This window comes from Staurois parvus, unplaced genomic scaffold, assembly GCF_062004578.1.
Source record: "Staurois parvus isolate SC_StPar_1 unplaced genomic scaffold, SC_StPar_1.0 ptg000019l, whole genome shotgun sequence".
In the NCBI taxonomy this organism is placed as follows: Eukaryota; Metazoa; Chordata; class Amphibia; order Anura; family Ranidae; genus Staurois; species Staurois parvus.
In genome coordinates, this window is record NW_028317815.1 from 18,734,148 (window position 1) to 18,757,096 (window position 22,949).

Here is a 22,949-nt window from a genome sequence, read left to right on the forward strand (position 1 = left end):
TCTTTAATCAACTCTTCACTGCTTTCTATAACAAAAGAGGCAGTGCATCTGGACTGTTGTAACTTTGTAATATTTTGGAAACTCTGTGAGGGTTGGCTTGTAATGTTGCTTCAGGCATTAGTTCCTGCTTGGGCACTCATCTTGACAGTGAGTGCAACAAGTGTAGTTAGCTGCTTCATGGTGCGATACAGGTTCAGGGCCTTGGTTCTATGTTCATAGGTCCTAAAACCTCCTATGATGGTGTGCCCACCGTGACAGGAGAAGCCTGGACCCATATAGCGACCAGTGACATGGAAAAGTAGGACAGGTTCAACCTGGTTGTCAGATAATTACTGTAGCTTTACAGCAACTATGACTCAGTATCTCCACTGCCTTCAGTACACTTAAGTGTTCCCTGAATAGAATTTGCTTTGTGCGCAACTATCAGGAAACTGGAAATGTGTTTGACTTTATTCACTTATTGGGTGTTTCAAACTTGGCAGCAAGAATTCCACCATTCAGAGCTCAGGTGGATGACTATTTGTTGCATAACACCACAAGTTGCACTTTTATCATTGCTTCAGCTTAGAACCTTTATAAGGTACTCAGGCACTTCCTCCTGCTCTTTTGCCATGAGTCATTACAGGATGGTTGACACCTGGTTTGCTGTGTATCATTCTACAGGCACACAGTCCATATCTGCACTCTACTTCTTGAGTACCCCATGTAATGGTAGAAACCAGGTGCATTGGAGTCACGGCACTCACTCACGCCACTTAGAGAAATATTTGTTTTTCACCGAAGCAGGACTGGTTCACCCTGGTCTCTGCATCTGATTCTCAGGCATGCAACAAGCGGCCTATCTGGCCAAAGTAGATTTCTCTGCAACTATGACAGCCTTTCTCTGATAGTTCAGAACAAAACTAAAACCCATGTGGATTTTTTTCTCTTCAGTTTTTACAGATGAAAAAGTTGGGTTTGATAGACTTTAACAGTAATATTAACTATGTTTCACCAAAGGTACTGTACCTCTGTGATTGACTGAAAACCAGGTACAAAAGATACTTGAAAAAATTAATGTGAACAGATCACCAGCTCCAAATGGCTTGAACTGGGTACACACGGGCCAAAAATCAGCCTCAAAAACAGTCGGTTTGGCAGGAACCAACTGACATTTGGTCCGTGTGTACAGCTGTCTGTTCTACATGAGCCGGTTTTACGACTAGCTTCTGTTAAATGAGCATGCTGGGAAACCAGAATCTGATGTGTGTCCTGGCACAGGAAAGGGGGGGGGGGGGGGCGGACAGTCTCCCTGTCAGAACACAATGGCACAGCGGGGGAGATCGTTGCATTAACATCACTGTTAGTATGGCAATCTCTCAGGTTTTTTTTTTCATTCAGCCTGATGGATTGAACAAAAAAAACTTTTAGTGTGTACCCAGCTTTACACCCATCCAAAGAGAACTTAACTCAGTTAAAGTCAAGCCGCTATTTCTAATTTTTAAAGACACATTACTGACTGGAATTATGTAAGCTGATTGGTGTAGAGCAAATGTACCAGTTTACTAAAAAGGACTGAGATGTACACCCAGAAACTACATACCCAGTCAGCCTCACATCAGTAGTATGTAAGGTAAGAAACTCTATATAGAAATTTGTCTGTGATATAGTATCATGAGTGACAACAATATGGATTTATGAAACACTGTTATTATCAGACCAATCTGTTATCGTTCTGAGGAAATAGGTAAGAAATTGGATGGTGAAGGTCCAGTGGCCATAATTTATCTGTATTTTGCGAAGACATTTGATTCTGTACCTCTTAAGTGTTCAATTTATAAAATAAAGTCTGTTGAAGTTGTATGTACATGAATCGGAAGCTTGTCCAGAGAGTAATGATAGATGAATCTGTCTGAATGGTGTGAAGTTGCACTCCCTGGGTCATGTCGGATACGTCCATGTGAGCGGCACACTCTCTCACCACCGCCACCTTTCTTCACCGATCCTGTCGACACAGCAGAACAGGGACATCCACAGACTACTAAGGAACTCCCACGGCAGGTGGTATGGTCAGAATTGGGCAGCATGCGCCCAAACTGCCTGGGGATTAGCTTCCAGTTGGATCCCCCCGGAGCTTTCAAGATGGCTGCAGTCTGGCAATGCTCACTCCTCAGAGGGAGAAGTCGAAGAAGCTAGTGGTGAGTGTTCCTTCCTCTGGATCCGGTAAGAAACACCTCTCTGGTGGCTCCTCTACCAAACAGAAACCCCCCATCACTATCAAGGAGCATTTTCATGGTCGCTTGTCTCCCCATATGCTAGCTTCTCACATGTCTCCTGAGCCTACTGTTCCAGACCTAGTGGTGGTGGGGGGTTTGGGGGGGAACAAGATGTGGGGAACCATGCTGTTGCTTGCTCTTCTATCCAGCCTGCATCTCATGACACGCACTGCTGCTGATCCCCTAGCTGAGGCTGATCTGACCCTGAAACATGTCATGGATGCGATTTCAAACCTGTCAAGCTGCCTTAACTACACAGATGGACATTCAGAAGGCCTGCATTGCATGACCACTGCAGAACAGAGGATTAGTGATGTGGAAAATGCTATTGATCCTTTAGACGCTGAGGTCCGTTCTGCTCAACATCACCTTGCTGATCATTCTGCAAAATTGAGCAACTTAGAGGATCGTCTCAGACGAAATAACTTGCAATTCATTGGCTTTCCCGAGGGAGCGGAGGGTAAGGAACCATAGCAATTTATGGAAAACTGTCTCAAGTCTTTCAGGCCGTGGAATGCACTTTCCTCTTTGTTCGCAATTGAGTCCCATTACGTCCTTTGCTCTCAGGAGCACCTCCTCGTCCTATCCTGCTGAAACTTCTGCATTACCTGAATAAAGAGGCCATACTTCATTCTGCTCACTCTTTGGGTGAGATAACCTGCAATGGTATCCGCATTTCTATTTTCCTGGATTTTTCAGTGGTCACTCAAAAGCAAAGAGCGGTGTTTACTGCTGTCAAACATTAGACTTCAGGACAAAAACCTATCATACAGTATGTTGTATCCTGCAAAACTCTGTGTGGACAGTAAAGTTCACTTCTTAACCTCTCGTGCAGATTTCCTTGAACACCGCTTTTCTTATCAGCCACTACTTATCTTCCTCCTGTTCCCTTCTCCAAGCTATGGATGGTAATGCTGGTACCTAACAAATTTTTTTTTTTTTTTTTGCTGTCTGCTGTGCCATACTGCTCCGTTTTACAGGAGCTGCTGGTGGACAGTTTTTCAATGCTGCTCCTTGGTGCATCAAGTTCTTTGTTTACACTGTGATTTATCCAAAATTTTTGTTTTTCTTCTAGGGATTGTTACAACATCTCCCTTGCGGGATCCTTTTGGTTATGGGTCAAAGCCCACTGAGTGTTTATTGGTTGGGCTGGGTGGGGGTCTGGGTTTTTCTGTTTTTGTAGTTTGTTCTAACCAGAGTAAGATTCACCTGTTTGCTTATTTACCTATTGATTGTCACCTTTGTATGGTAGGTTCTCATCCCCAGACACATAGCTCTGTGATCCTACAGTTATTGCCTCATACAAAGCTATGGCGCTTAATTCCTGTCCTTGAATGTCCGAAGCCTCAATTCCAAAATTAACAGGTCTCTAGTGTTCGGCCAAATGAAAAGAGCCAAAGCACGTATTATATTAGAAGAGACTCATCTTACGCTCTGAAGCGTCCCACTATTGCCCATTCTTTTTACGCCACCTACTCCATCTATTTTCGGGGGTTCTATCCTAATTACCAAAGCCCTTTTGGTGCAGATTGAAGAAGTGGTATCTGACCCTAATGGTTATTTTGAATGGACTCCAGAATGACCTGCTGGAGGAAAGAGTTTTGATATATTCTGATGATTTGCGCTTATACATTTTTGACCCACTGCATAGTATCCTGGCTGCTTTAGAGCTTATTCAGAGTTTGGACAGTACTCTGGGTTCAGGATTAACTGAACAAAGTCCTGCATTTTCCCCTTACATAAGGATTCCTCTCTTCCATTGCCTCCAGCCTTCCCTCTACAGGTTAAAAACAACTTTAGCTATATGGGAATTGATATTCAGCTTCCACTGGCAAAATATTTTAACAATAATGTCTTACCGCGTATCTCCTCTTTTCGCACCAAATTAATTCAGTGGCTAAAGATGCCTCTCGCTCTATTGGGGCGCGTAAACCTTTTTTAAAATGGTTTTCCTACCAGAATGTCTTTATCTTTTAGCTAATTCTCCCTATCTATATCCAGAAGCTTCATTTTCAAGCAAAAGAATCTCACCTTTCCTCATTTCTGGGGCTCCCTGGCTCTCCTTGGAGACTACAATTCCCGATCTCCAGGGGTGGTCTGGCACTCCCCAACCTACACCTTTATTACTTTGCTGCCCAATTATATCTGGTGGCTTTTTCCGCAGATGAGAAATTCTGTTGCTTAAGCTGATTTTATCTCCTATGAAGCTTTGGGTAACCTCATTTATTATGCATAATCAATACCTCATAGAGGACTGTAACTCTGAAGACCTAATTGAAAATCTATAGTTGTCTGAATATCCTTAACAAAGCCACTCACATCTGTTCCCCCAACCAAACTTTGAGGTTTAATCCCCGTTTACCTCAATTGTATACTTTATCTGATGGCTTACGTTGGACAGGTTGTGGTTTAGAGAATCTTCACCAGTCGCATGACCATGGTGTGTTCAAAATATTTTTACAAGTACAAGAGTTTTAGGTACCTCCAGCATGGCACTTTTGTTACCTACAGCTCCGCCATGCCGCAGAGGCACAGCTTGGGCTAAGTGAAGTGCAGTTTTGTCATTTCAAGCTAGAACACGCACTTCTTTCTCCTAACTATTCTAAGCTTATCTCTTCTTACTACACCTTGCTGATGGACAAACCATCGGCCCAACTAGAGAAAGCCTGAGACAAGTGGGCGGTAGATATACCTGATTTTACCCCCGATGACTGGAATATGTATTTCATACCCTGATACAGTAATCTCCGCCAGGGACAAATTAATATAGTTAAGGTATCTACATCAAACGTACCCCTAAAAGACTATATTTTTAATGTGTAAGTGGACCTCCCCCATCTGCCATAAGTGTGAAATAGAACGGGGACTTTTTCCATATGGTATGGTCCTGTAATAAAGTCAGAGTGTTCTGGTCAGCAGTCACTGCATTCATTTCAGAATCCTTTGAGCTCCCTTCTTCCTCCTCTCTTCTGCGTGTGTTTGAATATGTTGAGCTTCCTACCAAAACTAAATAGTTTTTTCCGTTTACTGTTTTATTATGCCTGAAAAACAATTTTATTATATTGGATACGACGTGAACCCTTCCATATTGATCAGTGGCGTTGCTTAATCATTCAAAATCTCCCATTATATAAGCTGACCTATGTGGCTAGGGGGTGCCCGACTAAGTTTAGCAAATTCTGGGGTCCTTGGTTAGACTTTCAAGACATGAATGACTCATTGGTAAATTTGATATCTGATCCTCCATTAGTTGGCACCTTCTAAGGCGCTGCCACCATTTTGAGTCGATTTATTACCCCCCCCCCTTTTCTTTCTTCTTCTAAATAATGAGCTCAGAGTTCTGATAGATAATATAGAGGTGACAACAATAGCGATGCCCTTATGGTTTCAGGGATATAATGAGTTTCTTGGGTGATTGTATTTGCCCTTCCTGCATGAGGAGCAGGGTCTTAGATATGGTACTATTTACTCTGGTCTGTTTTACTGTTTTAGGTAATTGGTCAAGCAGATATGACTAATTGAGATGCATGTTTCTACAAGTCTTCATCTCATTTAACTATTATACTGAATATCTGTGTATATTTTATCTACTTCTCATGTGCAGATTTCCTGTATACGCCGTGTTGTTGAACAAGATTTTGACTATGCAATATAATTAACCCACGCCTAGGACAACCAAATCATCTGCATACACCCAATACTGAATGCAATTGTGATAAATCTGTTAGGGCTCGTTCACACTTGACTACTTTCTAACTCTTACCAAACACCCCTATAACGTTAGAGAAGCGTTTGGAAAGCGTTTTTAACACTCCCCAAATGCCCTATGCACATTTTTGAGGCATTTAATAGGCGTTTTCCAAGCGTTAAAACCGCACCACAAATGCTTATAATGAAGTTTATTGGTATTAACGCTCCGCAAACGCCTCGCAAACGCCTGTCAGGCATTTGAGGAGTGTCACCATAGACTCCTGCACCTCCTCCTGACTGGACATGAGGCTTCAGTTTTGCCGCAACGTGAAGCTAATGCTTCAGTGTGCACAACACTGTGTGCTGCTAGGTGTAGATTTTTCATAGGAGTTTGAGGAGCGTTAAAACTGCTTCCCTAACGCCTGCTAACAAAGCTAGTGTGAACTTAGCCTTGATGTGCTGCTGCTTCTTTTCAGGTGAAAAAATGCTACATACAGACAACGCACATAAAGCGCTGCCTAGAAGTATAAAAGCATGGTGCAACTCAGCAAAAATATGGTGCAACTCAGTAAAAATATAACTCAGTGACAAATATAAATCACCAAAAACTGCAACTCAACAAAAATGCTAAACTAAGTGCTGATGTAAAGTGCAGACACTAGTGTTCATAATCTACACTCAGTGATGCAAAGATTAATAAACCTATTAGGCTGCTGCTTCCTTGCAGGTAAGACCTACTACATAGAAACCAAATACAATAAAAGTTCTGCCTAAATATGATACATATACTTAAATACAACTCAGCAAAAAATTAAGAATAGAACTACAAAGTGAAAAATAATGTCCTTAGTGGTAGTAATCAGTGCAGGTGCTTCTGTTGCAAAACAATATGCGATTCGTGCTCTAGTATGCCCACCGACTCACCAGATATATTGGACTCCTTATGATGAAGTAAGACTCATGCACGCTTTGGTGGGGCATGTGGAGTTCCTGTTGGGTCTTGTAGTCCTCCTGATTTAATGAAGTTTATGGTCCTAAATCATTCCATCATGAAGTGGGATATATGCATGCAAGGAATGGAAAAGGCATCCGAATAGTGTGATTTTGTTTAATCAGTAAAATTGACATACACTGGTAATACACACACTCACAAGTCTTCAAAATAAAACAAGCATGAACGCAGATAAGAAGGCAAAGCAACAGCTTGTCCTGAGAGGCACGCCAAGTGGGAGGGGCGAAATGCATTAGGTATGGACTGTGGTGACACCTTACAGGTGATTGAAGAGCCCAAGGGACTGCTTTGCCTTATTATCTTCATTCATGCCTGTTTATTTTGGAGACATGTGAGTGTCCCCACTGGCTGGCTGTGATTGACAGCAGGTGGAGCCAACGGCTCCTGCTTGCTGTCTCAGCCAACGAGGAGGCAGAGATCCGGGACAGCTGAGGCAGTTGTGCACATCGATGGATCGTGATGGGGCACAGGTAAGTATTGAGGGGGCTAGGGGCACTGCTGCACACTGAAGGTTTTTTACCTTCATGCATAGAATGCATGAAGGTGAAAAACCTTGAGCCTTTACAACCACTTTAAGTAAGGAGATTGGGCGATAATTTGAATACTGTGTCCCTTTCTAGTGGAAAGTGGTAGCCAGCTCGAACTGTGTTAAACGCTTGTTCAGGAGGGTGAGATAACAGGTGGAAAAAGGTCTTGTAATATAATAAAGTGAACCCTTACTGCCCTGGTGCTTTGTGTGATTTAGACTCCTTTAAAATTATTGCCAGTTCCTCCATGTGAATTGATTTTTAGCAGAGCTCATTTCAGTCTCACTGCTGTCTCAACAATCCTCTTCCTGGAGTGCAAATATTAGTGATGGAGAAGCCATCAGACAAACTGGATGCTAATCAAAATGGTCTAATTTTGCTACCACCCCAAATTGTATGTAGTAATTCACCCTCAGATCTCTGACATTTATGATAAGCAGTTGTCATATTTATCCATTTTAATAGGTCTGAATGGTGTAAAGTAGACTCTGAAAAAATTGAAATTGAAAAAGTCTATCTTTAAATAAAATGGCCATGACCCCTCCCCCATTGACTCCTAACTTTTGAGGTTTTTTTGGAGTCTTTTTGTACGAGTATAGCATAGTAACTGGAGACTAATTTTGTGTAGGTGAGTAGGTGAAAATAGCTTTGATTCTAAAAACAAGTTAGGAGTGACTTTGGGGGACCCAAACTGGGCTAAGGCAGCATGTCTTAGATGTTTTTAAAATATTATGTATCTGGTAGGACATAAGTCTGTTTTAGTGCAAGAAAGGATCAGAACTCCCCTTTATTATATAACCTGGCCCATTCAAATCTGCCATGGGTATCCAAAAAGTGAGTTAGTTTAGGATTCTGACATAATGGGTTGTTAGGCGAGGTCACTAATGCCTCAGAGACTGCACTTTTTTTTTCTTTTTCTTTTTTTTTACTATTAGAAGCCCCTTCCTGGCAGCAGTGTTTTGGCAAAAGAAAAAAAAAACACCTGACGCTTGTAAAAGTGTGTAATGCGTCTAGCCATGTTTACCCACGTCAAACATTTGGGTGTTAATTCATTTCATTGGCCAGAATAAATAATTTATACTGGCCATTGAAATGAATTAATGCTCAAGTGCGAAATGTGCCTAGTGTTAATTCACGTTTAGAGGAATTAATGTGCTTCAAGCGTTTTTTCTGCCAAAACGCCACTGCTCCTGGACACACTGAAATTGTGTGGGGTCTTTTTTCTCCTGCCACTAAACGCCTCTAAATGTTTCTGTGCATGGACACATAGCCTAACATGCAGGAGAGTTTAGAGGCAGGAAAAAAAATGCCAGACGCCCCTAGGAGCAGCTGTAAGAGTGTCCAGTGTGCATGAGGCCTATGTTAATACAAGCTAAACTTTGGGACCAGAGTTTGAGTATTTTAAGGCCATTTTAAATAACACAGAACCATAAGTTTGAGGTACAGTACCTCTGTAGTCAAAAATGGGAAAGCATTTTAAATGTTTTGCATAATCTTGCTAATGTGGTGTTAGTACACATTCATGTTTTAGACTAATGCTTGCATTGCAATGCAACAATAGTGTGTGGTTCAGAAAAATGCTTAAACAAAGTTATGAATATCTTGATTGGTAGAACAGAACATGTATATGCATTTGCGTTTGTCACTGCAAGCAACCACTTTCTAACACCTGGGTACACTTCCTAAACCCTTTTCAGTGCTTGTATAGCATTTGGAAGTCTTTGATAAGCTCATGAAGCTGATTTTCTATGACTCTGCTGCTAATGGTTTGATACATTTTTCCTACACGCATCACAAATGTATGTCAACACTTGATAACTGTATGAGATGTAAGTTCCAATCCCAAACACTGTGTGAATCTGTCCTTGGGATGATCAGTCGTTCCTGTTTGCTTTTAAAGCGGACCGTTTCTGTACAAGCTGTGCCCAATCAAGTGCAAGTGGTGGATAGAGGTCTAGCCACTACTAAGCCTTGTACTGTATAATTTAGGATTCCCGCAGCTGACCTCTTCCCCAGGTCCAAGACTGTCTCTAATGTGTGGAAGTGCCCATCTTGGTAAAGTAGCAGGGCTTTGCTTCCTGATATCAGAAATAACTGTAGCAGATATCTTGCAGATGTGACATTTGAAATTTGATTGTCTCCTCTGAACAATTGGCTTATTTATTGCAAGCTTTACCAACATTACCTTGCAATAGCAAAAGTACTATTTGGAAACTCCTGACCACCCCTGCATATGGTATAATTTGTGTAATCTTGCTCTCCTCATTGATCTTTTTTTCCTTTAGCAACAAATAATGTACATAGTTTTTACCATCACTAAAGAATATTACACATGGCATGATCTTAAAAATAGGTATCGTCACATAGTCTGCTGAGTTTCTAAATACAGATGTGTGGAAGTAACTCACATAATTTTAAGTTAAATATAGAATGTTTCCATATTGACTTGCGGTTAATTTCCTTCATTGTTTAGGTCCTTCAGGGCTTGGACTATCTGCATAGCAAATGTAAAATTATCCACACTGACATAAAACCAGAAAACATCCTGATGTGTGTTGATGATGCCTATGTCCGAAGAATGGCAGCGGAAGCCACAGAATGGCAGAAGGCTGGTGCACCACCTCCCTCTGGTTCTGCAGGTATACGTTATAGATTGGCATGCTGTATTATACTCCAAAACTTCAGAGATATAGCAATAATTTAAAACTTGATGGTCCAAAGAGATGTATTTTTCAAGTTATCAGGTTATTTTTCTTTCCATACTCCAATCTCTCTCAACTTTTACAGCATATGATATTTGTATGATACTGAAAACTGTCAATATTTGAAATTACCATTATATTTGTAGGAGGGCTGGGGTTCTCCCACCCATTGTTCTCAGAGAGACATCTGCCAGTTCTCTGGAGTGTTGGAGCTTATTACTGTTTGTTCTGCAACTTACCTAATAGACTGAAGCTGCACATATATAGTTAAAGTGTTACTAAAGGCAGAAGGTTGTTTTTTTGTTTGTTTTTTTTTACCTTCATGCATTCTCTGCATTAAGGTGTAAAAACCTTCTGTATTCAGCTCTCCCTCCAGCCCCACTAAATACTTACCTGAGCCCAATCTAAATAAAGCGCTGTGCTTGAGAGCAGCGGCTATCTTCTCTCTAATTCTCTTCACTGGCCATAGAGACCGCAGTGGGAACCATTAGCTCCTGCTGTTGTCAATCACAGCCTGTGAGGAAAGAGCAGGGGGTGGGGATTGAGCCACACTGTGTGTCAAGGAGGACACACACTACGGCTTGGGATCAAGCATGTATGATTGTCCCTACAGCAGTTGGCTTGCCATGGGAGCACTTGGCAGGGCGGAAGAGCCAAGAACGTCGGCAGAGGACCCTAGAAGAGAAGTATCGAGGCTGCTCCATGCAAAACCATTGCACAGAGCAGGTAAGGATGACCTGTTTATTATTTTTAAAAAATTAGGTTTTCAATCACTTTAAAGTGAAATTCCAGCCTAACACTAATTATGCTTAACATGTTTCCTCCCCTCCTGCTACCTATCCTGCCTAGCTTGTGTATAAAAGATCTATGTACTTACTATTTTAGTCTACTCTGGTCATGTGATCATGCAGCTCTGACTTCCTTGTGTCAGTGAGTAGCAACTACAAGGGAACGGAGGGTGCACGGACATTGGCAGGTAAATCGAATGGCTTCTGGAATTCCCAGCCATTTTCGGATGCCTTTTTCCTCTCCACTGCAGCCAACACACGCTAACACAAGAGGTTACGTGATTGGTTTTAAAATAGGCAAGTATACACAGTGTTGTCAGGGTAGGTTCAAGGAGAGGGAAGGAACTTTGTAATTATATAGCTAATGTTAGACTGGATTTCCACTTTAACTCTTGGGAAGGGTCACTTTTGGCACCTTTTTTGCCTCTTGTTGCTCCTTAGTATTGCTGTAAATGGCCACAAGTTCCTTTCAGAAGGTGGTTGACCGTGTAAAGTTTGGTGTATGTTAAGGCAGACTCCCAACTACTTTCTCCTTTTAAATTTTATTTTTGTTTGAACACACTTTGAATTCTGCACTTTATTGATGTTTTAATGCTATTAGTATCAAAAGGTTATTTGAATGCTTTTTGATTTATTTTGTTTTGTTCACTGCAACTTGTTATATTTTATTGGGTTATATTTAAAAAAAAGCATAATTCAGACTCAATTTAGAAGTTATTCTTTCATGTATGATAATAATTAATAAATCATTTAGTATTGTTATGAGGCAGGGGATGCCTCTGAAAAAAAAATGTTTTTTCTTTCATGTCCATTGAGGGGCACAGATTTTACTATTTCAGGTTATACTGTATATTGCTGCCTACAGGATTGAATGCTAGAAAAAACAAAAACAACAGTAAGCCAGCACCGATCTATCCCTCCTGCTAACAGCATGCCCTATTTGCTTCTGCTAGTATTCTCAGAGCAAGGACATTTCATTTTTTTCTTTATTTCTGCTATTTCAAAGACTAACCTGTGTCTAGCAATTATTTTATTTGTGGTTTTCTTCAATCAAGACTTCTCTCTACAAAGCTGCCAGAGCTTTCCTCTCTGATTTGCTGCTGTGAGGGCTAGCCTGAACGTGACCTTTGGGCACTGGGTTCTTTGTGAGGTGCTTTCCAGAGCCTTTTCTGGTTAAGTTGGCTGCGTTGCACACTGTGCTCTTTTCTACCATATGGCATCAGGAAAGCATGTCTCTATGGCTGTGTCTGCTAAACCAGGTAGAACGACAAACGTTGATCTGTTCCTGCTGCTCACCTACAGTGACTTTGGTCATCCCCAGCCATCTGACCCCTTGGTCACTGATCCTCAACTGTCAGCTGTCTAGCTTCAAATGTCAACTGTCTAGCTTCAAATGTCAACTGTCTAGCTTCAAATGTCAACTGTCTAATTTCCGTGAGTGCTTGAGGCCTTGCCTTTGGCTTGTCCTGTGCTTGATTGCATTGCATAGCCATGCTGCGGCCGCAGCATATCAGATTTTAGATACAGGGAAAGTGGGAGAGAAGTGGGCAGTCCTGCTGTTCTTGCTGTCCCCAACTTTTTCTATGAATGGGTGAGCATGGTTTGCTGCATGCCTACTGAGTGCCAACATCTACAGTCTGAAGTTCTGCTGTCAGTCTTCCCTGTCCTCAGAATTTTCTTCGGCCTTATGTATGTCTTCATCCTCTGCCCTCTTGGCTGAGGTTCAGGCCCATGGTCTCAAGGATTTCCCCTCCCCCCTCTTGTTAAGACTCACTCCACTAGAGTTGTGAGTGCCTCTTGGACTTTTCTGCATCAGACCACTTGGTCTTCTGTTCACACTTTCTCTAAGTTTTACCAGGTGAATGTTTCTGCCTCATCTAGAACCAGCTTTGGGCATAAGGTATTCTTGGCAGTTCCTAGTTCTTGTTATGCCAATTACTGATTGCCTGTTGTTGCCAACCTCTCGGTTGGGCTGCTTTTGTGTTTCCTGGAGGTTTAAGACTTCTGTGCCCCTCAATAGATGAGAAAAAGGTAGCATTTTTGTACTTGCCATAAAATCCTTTTCTTGGAGTGAGAAGTTATGCACTGGGCTGGCTTAGTTTTTTGTTTGCCAATGTCCAATCCTCCTGCAGGCAGCAGGGTAACTTGGGGATGTGTGAGTCTCTCAATGGGCTCAAAGAACATTTGTGGAGAGCACATAAATCCTACTTTACTGTTTTGAGATTGATCCATTCTTAAAGCTAAGCTGCACAGGTGATTTATTTTTTTTTTTAAATTTTGCTAATTACTAAAAAAAACTGCATGGACAGTTTTTCGTGCAGTTTAGTTGGTTGTCGTGCAAAATTATTGCTGCTGCCATTGCTGGTTCACAGACCCCTGGTAGTGTGCCAAAGGTCAACAAGTCAAACTCTGCAATGGGGACCCATCTAGAAGTGAGGTGAAGGGTGATCTCTCAAGGGCAGTACTGATATTTATATAGTTGTTTGTTTGGCTGTATAACAGAATTCAAAGCATCTTACTGGAGAAACCCATTAAGGTTAACTTATGTATTATGTAATATGTATACTATTATATCTTGCTAGCGCAACAATTTATAAAAGCTGCTTTTGAGGAGTTGAACTGTACAATTTTTAAATTAGTTTTTTATCAAAATCCTGCCCCGTGTTCCTTAGATTGAAAAAAAAAAAAAACTGTAAAATTGTGTATAAAAATGTGTTTTATGGTCTTAATTTATGTTGTCTTTTTCTTTTGTTCTTTTTTTTTTGTTTTTTTTTGTTTTGATTTTAGTGAGCACTGCTCCTCAACAGAAGCCTGTAAGTGTTCTGGTAAATACCATTTCTATAATTGTATTTCAAGTCTGAAGTCTTGGTATGTGAAAACATTATTGCCCGTTTGCATAACATTGCCATTTTTAGTTTGAAAATTATTTTTAGTTAGCAGCAGTCTTACTTATGTATAAGTTAAGATTTTTTCTATAGTCCGAGGCATATCTAAAGATGATTAAACCCTTTTGGCTCTTGCACACATTCCAACTGCGCCCCTTCAGCCTAATTGCAGCTGTAATTCCCGCCGCTCAGGGAGCCCAGAGTTCAGTGTACAATTTGTCAATAACATGAATGGCCGTGCACCTCTGGATATGTGTATGTGGCAGTGCTGTAGTAAACAAGAATAGAAACTAATATAGACAACTCAAATGACACATCCATGAATGCCATATGTATCTTAAAAAAAAAACGCACAAAATATAGGACTTTACTGGCATTGAAGGGGAACCCACACATTTTACTGTGCAAAAGTACAAATTTTATTCAAAGCATCAGAACAACATTAAATAATGGTTAATCAAAAATGCCAGTGGTGTACCGCGCTCTAATATATTCTACCTTAAGTGATATAGTGAATTCATAAGTGTACCACCAATAATCAAAATAATTACATCAATTAGTTATACTTAAATATATGATTTGTGTAAAATTGAATTAATTTATCAATGTGAAAAAACGAAAAATGAAGAATATAAGTAAAAATAAAAATAAAAAAATAAAAAATAAAAATTTAAAAATAAAAAATATCAAAAATATTTGCAGTGGGAATGACAGTTCCTTCTGTATAAATGAGATGGTTTTAATATTCAGTCTGGATAGTGTGATGAGTCTGTGTCCACTGTGTGAACCTCTCTCTCCTCTCTCCTCTCCTCTCTCCTCAGCACAGCCTTCTCAGTGAGACTTTCTCCACTGGCTGCTTGGCTTAGTCCTCCATATATGGAACATACAGAGAAGGGAAAAGAAACATAGTGTCTTATCTGGGATTTCAATTGTTTATTATGCTTAGATTTCCCACTCACATTTTCAAAGACAAAGTAGCGCTTTACATGAAATGTATCCAGATCGTACTGTGATCAGCCTAGCAGATGTGTCTGCCTTCAATGAGTATACTCGTCGTTCCTCTGTGGATGCGTGATGACGTCACCGCCCCCTTCCCTCAGGGGAGGGGCGGTGACGTCATCACGCATCCACAGAGGAACGGCGAGTATACTCATTGAAGGCAGACACATCTGCTAGGCTGATCACAGTACGATCTGGATACATTTCATGTAAAGCGCTACTTTGTCTTTGAAAATGTGAGTGGGAAATCTAAGCATAATAAACAATTGAAATCCCAGATAAGACACTATGTTTCTTTTCCCTTCTCTGTATGTTCCATATATGGAGGACTAAGCCAAGCAGCCAGTGGAGAAAGTCTCACTGAGAAGGCTGTGCTGAGGAGAGAGGAGAGGAGAGAGGAGAGAGAGGTTCACACAGTGGACACAGACTCATCACACTATCCAGACTGAATATTAAAACCATCTCATTTATACAGAAGGAACTGTCATTCCCACTGCAAATATTTTTGATATTTTTTATTTTTTAAGTTTTATTTTATTTTTTATTTTTTATTTTATTTTTACTTATATTCTTCATTTTTCGTTTTTTCACATTGATAAATTAATTCAATTTACACAGATCATATATTTAAGTATAACTAATTGATGTAATTATTTTGATTATTGGTGGTACACTTATGAATTCACTATATCACATAAGGTAGAATATATTAGAGCGCGGTACACCACTGGCATTTTTGATTAACACTTATACACCTAGAGAGGGTGCGATCAGTACCTGGCGATCTAATATTTAATTAAGAGTAATTTTAGCACGTAATTAATTAATTAATTCGTAATTAATTGGTAATATTTTATTATTTATATATTTTTCACATATTTTTTACTATTGCTTATGCATGATATTAATTAACAATAGAGTTTATATATAGAAAGAAAACTCCTAGTGGCTCACAAGTAAACATCCAATTTTAATTAACATTAAATAATGGCTGTGATAAAATTGCTCAATCACAAAACCAATGCATCCTACTGCTGACTCACACTACCACAAAAATAGTATACATATGTCAAAACTTTGATACTATGGTATGTACAGCAATCATCGTGGTGGCGAGTCCTCATGAGTCAACGCGTTTCTCTTATGTGTCCTCAGAACACATGAGGCTACAGCAGAGGTTACTATATTAGAACATAAAAAGAGCATTTGATATAAAAAAAACAAGTATGATATATATCTGAAAATGTTCTTGTTTACGTGTTTATATCAATATATATGCTATTTTTGTGGTAGAGTGAGTCAGCAGTAGGAAGCATTGGTATTGATATTGAGCAATTTTATCATAGACCTTTTTTAATGTTGTTCTGATGCTTTGAATAAAATTTGTACATTTACACAGTAAAATGTGTGGGTTCCCCTTCAATGCCAGTAAATTCCTATATTTTGTGCGTTTTTTTTTTTTTATATACATATGTAGTAAACAAGAGTACAGCATATGGTCATGTGCAAAAAAAAGATTTTCTGTTTTATGCCTGTGCCCATAAGGTGTTCATGATATTTATGATATACAGCCGCACACAGCCATTCATGTTAATGACCTGGAAGAAGGTAATTCAGCTACAGTTAGTGAATGTAGTTAGCCAGCCTGTGTACAAGAGCCCTGTAGCAAATTCAAGTCTAATTGTTGCCTACTGTTGGAAGGAGTAGGCTGCTGTTCAGCTAAAATAATCTGCACAGTGAATGATCATTTTCTGTTTTAATACTTTTTTTTTTTTTTTTTTTTTTTTAAGTTTACAAACTATTGACACAAACACAACATTTCAGAGGTACATGGCTATCTGCAATATAGGGAGACAGACTCTGAGCTTAGATACTCAATTTGATGTAGTAACAATACACAAACATCTAGAGCAATACTTTTAGAATAAAGGTAACATGCAAAGAGCTATTGGGTATCACACTGTGGTCCATGTAAGTGTAATTATCTCCATCAATATTTAAACTTTATAAATCCATAAACTCCATCAATGTAGGATTAGAGGGCACCAATTAATTTGGGTCACCTGTTATGTGCAAGCGTGTTCGTGACAATTGCTCCTAATTTATTAGACTGCTTCCTAATTTTTAGAAGCATTTTCATGGTTGCCATTGTCGACCTCCATATGTTATTGTGGTGGTTGTCATGGAAAGGCTCCATCTTTTACTCTTGCACTGCTGATGTCTTAATGTGTAACTATGGGCAACATAAAAAAATAAACATAAGTGTTGCAGTCTGTCATTAGCAATACCACAGCAACTTTTGTTTTTTTGAGCCCACCTGTGTTCATAGTTTTAGTGCCTTCTGATACTATCAGCAAATCGGTTATTTTTCCACTTTCCTGTGTTAGGCAGTTAATTATGCGGTGAAAACACACAGCAACATTGTCTCCCTGTGTAAAGGGTAGTCGTAGATAGCTGTGTAGTTTTAAATGAGCTGGACAAACAGACTAAAGCCCTACTCAAACAAACATTTTTAAGCTGTTTATAGCAGCACTTTTTGCAGTAAGTTTTTTTTTTTTTTTAAACAAGCAATCACTGACCTGTCTAGCAGTATCTGCTGTAAAGTAATTGATCCTCAAGAATGACAACACAAGTGCCAAAGTCAGGTTTCAGCACCTAACGTTTACATTAAAAGTAAAGTTGCCAAATTTCTGCTGCCATCGACTGTTCACTTTGTACTTTTGGGTAAAGTATAACTAAAGGCAAAACTTTGTTGTTGTTTTTTTAGTTTTGGGTAGAGCAGAGAGAGATTTAAACACCTGTCAGTTTTTGCTGCCATCTGTGCCCTTGCTAAGGAGATTCACACTCTCTATTTGTCCTGTTTACCAGGACAAATAGAGAGAAAATCCAAAATTATGGGTTGTCCCCAGAAAGGTAATAGAGGGAAACTCTGCCAATGGGGACACTAGTTCTGGTAACCTGGGGGTCCCCCAGAAATTCCCTTTATTTGCAGGGATTAACTCTTGCTTCCTGTTTGACTGTGGTATAAGGAATGAAGGAAAAGCTCTGCAATGGGACACAGATGGCGGAAAAATATCTGATAGGAGTTATAACCCTCCCTTGGGTTATCCAAAATGAAAAAAAAATGTATGCCTATAGTTCCACTTTAAGTTCTTCAAAATAAGTAGCTGCAGCGGTCAGTGATGGCTTGTTGTAAAGCACTTTCACTCATTGGTCAAAATATGCATATGTGCATAGCCTAGGCCTAGCACCTCGTCAGAGTGCCTGGTTAGCTCCCCAGCAATGCAACTTTAGACGCGAGTTCTTGCAAGTTTGCAGGTTTCAGTCACTATAGGAACTGCAATAGACACTATTATGAGTATGTTACTTTGTATCCATTTCTGTTGCATTATAACTGGGTGTGGTGGGAGCTCTCCTAAAGTGTTACAAATACCTTTGACTATAGGGTAAACATGATGGCAATTTACTATACCCAGAATTACATGATTTAAAGTGTGTGTAAACTCAAAAGGTGGCCATACATTAAACAACTTTCGTGTTCAATCTCCTTTAGTTTTAGCTTCAACTATGCAGTGTGAAGGCCTGCCTGATTGCACTCAAATTGAAAGTGTTTAGGGTTGGCCTAATATTATATGGTTTTGGTAAATCTAAAAGAAAATTGCATAATGTATGGGCCAGCCTTACATATAGCCAGTAAAGTGACTGGCTACAGTTGATACAAAGAGATTAAACACATTTTCATACATTAGTAGTACCTGTTTATCTGAAGCGATCTGCCCTGTACAGCTTTCTACAGCACACATAATTTACATAGGCTCTGTCGGCATCTCTCAGCAGCACAAAGCAGGGGACATGGATCTGAATTCAAACTGCACAGCTAAGGGAGAAGAGTCCTGAGCCTGACTGGAGAGAAGGGAAGCACCCCTTCCTCACATTACAGAGAGTACAAGCACAGCTGTAGTTGTCGATCACAGGCTGTGTGCTGGAACTCTCCTCCACCGACACCATTTTTCTCTTGGAGCTTGGAAAAGCTGCCAGAAGTGACTCCTACAGATAACTGAGGAATGAGGCAGCAGAGAGAAATCACATCAGAGCTTTGGATACAGACAAGCTCACAATATAGAATGATGATTTTTGATCAGATTTCATGTCTGATGTTTACAACCAGAAGGTCTGCTGCCCAGAGCACTGGTATCATGTGAGGTGGAGGGGTGCCACAAAGAGTTCCTTCCACTGCAAGCTGACAGGAGTAGGTGCATGGAGGGGGAATGAGGGCAAAGGAGTTGTGTTTGGAGAGGGGATTTGGGGAGATATGTGCTGGAAAAGGGGAAGGTGGGATTGGGGGAAGGGGCCTTGTACTAGGAGATTTGAGTGGGGGGAATGTTGTTGGGGGATGGAGGGTAAGAGGATTTGTGCTAGGAGGGGAGGTTTTTTTGGGGGGGTGGGTTGTTTGTCATAGGAAGGGGGAGAATATGTGGTAATATGGGTGATTGGGGGCCTATTTGTGCTAGGAGGGGTGATTTTGGGGTGTGGGGTGGGGGTTGTTGAGAGAAGGAGGATTTGAGTTGACAGAAGGGATGGGAGGGGGGGCTAATATTTGTGCTTGAAGGGGATGTCCACGAGGGGGGATTTGTACTGATAGGGAGGGGAATGTTTGAGCAAACCATCTATTTTGTTGTTTTTACAAATGAAGCAGTCTGTCAAATGAGAAGGGGGAACACAGGACAGGACTGGGAAGACCTGCGATGGTCTGTGACTTTTATACAAGTCTAGAAACATTAGGACATACTTAGAGAGAGGGATGGAAAGCTTATGACCTCCAAGTTATGCAGCCAGAAGAGTTTAAACCAATTGGTCATAGAGAATTCCAGGTTCTGCTGCTATGCCTGCACAACAGCTAGGAAACTTACTTGATATGTCAAAAGACAAATAGGATTTCAAGTGTGCACGCATTCACTATATTTAACTTAAAAATTCATAATGTAAGCATTAAAAAAACTTTAGTTCTGCTTTAATTCTGGTGTAAATGCAAAAGATGGCACTAATTAGATAGATACATCTAGCATTGAAATAGAAGAAAATACAGGTGAAACTCGTAAAAATTAGAATATCGTGCAAAATTTCATTTATTTCAGTAATGCAACTTAAAAGGTGAAACTAATATATGAGATAGACTCATTACATGCAAAGCAAGATAGTTCAAGCCGTGATTTGTCATAATTGTGGTGATTATGGTTTACAGCTCATGAAAACCCCAAATCCACAATGTCAGAAAATTAGAATATTGTGAAAAGGTGCAATATTCTCGGCTCAAAGTGTCCCACTCTAATCAGCTAATTAAGCCATAACACCTGCAAAGGGTTCCTGAGCCTTTAAATGGTCTCTCAGTCTGGTTCAGTAGGAATCATAATCATGGGAAAGACTGCTGACCTGACAGTTGTGCAGAAAACCATCATTGACACCCTCCATAAGGAGGGAAAGCCTCTAAAAGATAATTGCAAAACAAGTTGGATGTTCCCAAAGTGCTGTATCAAAGCACATTAATAGAAAGTTATGTGGAAGGGAAAAGTGTGGAAGAAAAAGGTGCGCAAGCAGCACGGATGACCGCAGCCTGGAGAGGATTGTCAGGAAAAGGCCATTCAAAAGTGTTGGGGACTTTCACAAGGAGTGGACTGAGGCTGGAGTCAGTGCATCAAGAGCCACATGGGCTTCAGATGTCGTATTCCTTTTGTCAAGCCTCTCCTGAACAACAAACAACGTCAGAAGCGTCTTACCTGGGCTAAAGAAAAACAGACCTGGTCTGTTGCTCAGTGGTCCAAAGTCCTCTTTTCTGATGAGAGCAACTTTTGCATCTCATTTGGAAACCAAGGACCTAGAGTATGGAGGAAGATTGGAGTGGCACACACTGCAAGATGCTTGAAGTCCAGTGTGAAGTTTCCACAGTCTGTGTTGATTTGGGGAGCCATGTCATCTGCTGGTGTTGGTCCACTGTGCTTCATTAAGTCCAGGGTCAACGCAGCCATCTACCAGGAGATTTTGGAGCACTTCATGCCCCCTTCCGCAGACGAGCTTTATGGGGATGCTGACTTCATTTTCCAGCAGGACTTGGCACCTGCCCACACTGCCAAAAGCACCAAAACGTGGTTCAATGACCGTGGGATTACTGTGCTTGATTGGCCAGCAAACTCGCCTGACCTGAACCCCATAGAGAATCTATGGGGCATTACCAAGAGAAAGATGAGAGACATGAGACCGAACAATGCAGAAGAGCTGAAGGGCGCTATTGAAGCATCCTGGTCTTTCATAACACCTCAGCAGTGCCACAGGCTGATAGCTTCCATGCCACGCTGCATTGAGGCAGTAATTGCTGCAAAAGGGGCCCAAACCAAGTACTGAGTACATATGCATGCTTATACTTTTCAGAGGTCCGATATTGTTCTATGTACAATCCTTGTTTTATTGATTGCATGTAATATTCTAATTTTCTGAGATTGTGGATTTGGGCTTTTCATGAACTGTAAGCCATAATCATCACAATTATGACAAATCACGGCCTGAACTATCTTGCTTTGCATGTAATGAGTCTATCTCATATATTAGTTTCACTTTTTAAGTTGTATTGCTGAAATAAATGAACTTTTGCATGATATTCTAATTTTTTGAGTTTCACCTGTTTTTACATAATTGCTTTGTTTAGTGGGTGGCATTAGCAGCTCTCTGAATGATTTTCCCTTGTAGTTTGGAATTTTTTTTTTTAATTATTTATATAGCACCGTTATTTTGTATGGCACTTTATAGAGCAAGTGCTACATACAGGAGTGTGTGGTACAGTTTATGTGAATTCTCAAACTGCTCCTGATGATAAATATTTGAAGTTTCAGCACAAATTATATTTATTATAATCATACAGAAACTGTATAGGGAGAGGCCTTCTAAGTTTGTTTTGCAGGGCTCAATTAAACTAAGTATAAAATCTTGCATGAATATCAGTGGAAAATTAATGCATGCGTTTATTTTTTAAAAAAAGTTATCAATTTTTTATAATTGTTTGTTAAAGTTATCAATATGGAACATTTTTTGCACCTTATGCTACCGTAGGCTGCAGTGGAAAGTTAAACATTTAGCAGTGATATTCCTACCACTGCTAAACGTGACAGTTCCAGCTCAGAGTTGCCAATTTCCTAACAACCAGTGACTCATCCCTGCGCTGTAAATAAAGAAGCAGGGATCTGTTACAAAAAAAAAAGAAAAGAAATGACTCGGGGTTCCCTCACAATCCATACCAGGCCGTTCACATCTAGTATAAATTTTAAGGGAGACCAAACACCAAAAAAACTATTTTAAAAAGTCCCATCTGAATTCTATATCAGACCCCAACCTTGTAAAACAACCCATTCAGTTTAAAGCATAATGGAAGGCAAAACATTTGTGTATACATGTAAAAAAAAACATTATAAACACATATTTTCCCCCCTTTTATATAAGTGATCACTTACCCTCTGGTCTCAAGTGTGTAAGGATCTGGGGGAGGGGAAAGAGCAGTACACTGATCTTCCCAGTAAATGGCTGTGCAGGAGGGGGGTGTGTGAGCACAAGTCTGATCATTAGAGGAGAGCAGGCTGAGTTCCCAGCACAGGCAGAACGCTGACAACGCTGTGTCCTCATGCTATTGAGGTCAGTTTTTAAAAGGAAAGTAGAGGGATTGGCAGGAATACATGAGATTTTACACAAAGGAAGAAATACATAGAGAACACGATACTTTTTCATACAAGTACATGGTACAGCAGGCACATATCAGGAATATGACATGTTGGGTTTACCTATTCTTTAATAGTATATGCTGGTGACAAAAAGTTTTTTCTAAACCTTCCATCCATCCTCTGTTAGAACTTTATTTTCTTTGATGTCTGTACCAAATGCACAGAAAGTAAAGACAAATGGTTAGACTAGTACAGATAGATATAAAAATTTCTTTAATACAAATGGTAGTGGTGAGCTTGGCTGGGGTTGGATTTTGGCAGTCTAGAGGCGTAGGGAGGAAAACAGGGTGATAATTGAAGGGGGGGAAAGTGTCCAAATACTTTTTTTTTT

At 40.2% G+C, this 22,949-nt stretch overlaps 1 protein-coding gene across 9 annotated transcripts in view; it reads left to right on the plus strand.

Moving 5' to 3' along the window:
- Positions 1 to 22,949, plus strand: part of SRPK2 (SRSF protein kinase 2) — a 259,384-nt gene that overhangs the window by 160,820 nt on the left and 75,615 nt on the right. For 5 of the 9 annotated variants that reach the window (XM_089685382.1, XM_089685347.1, XM_089685368.1 and 2 more), the window contains 2 exons: positions 9,958 to 10,123; positions 13,762 to 13,799. In XM_089685382.1, the coding sequence (XP_089541508.1) occupies positions 9,958 to 10,123; positions 13,762 to 13,799 (204 nt within the window). The remainder of the gene's footprint in view (positions 1 to 9,957; positions 10,124 to 13,761; positions 13,800 to 22,949) is intronic. The other 4 variants (XM_089685390.1, XM_089685405.1, XM_089685355.1 and 1 more) reach the window with 1 other exon arrangement.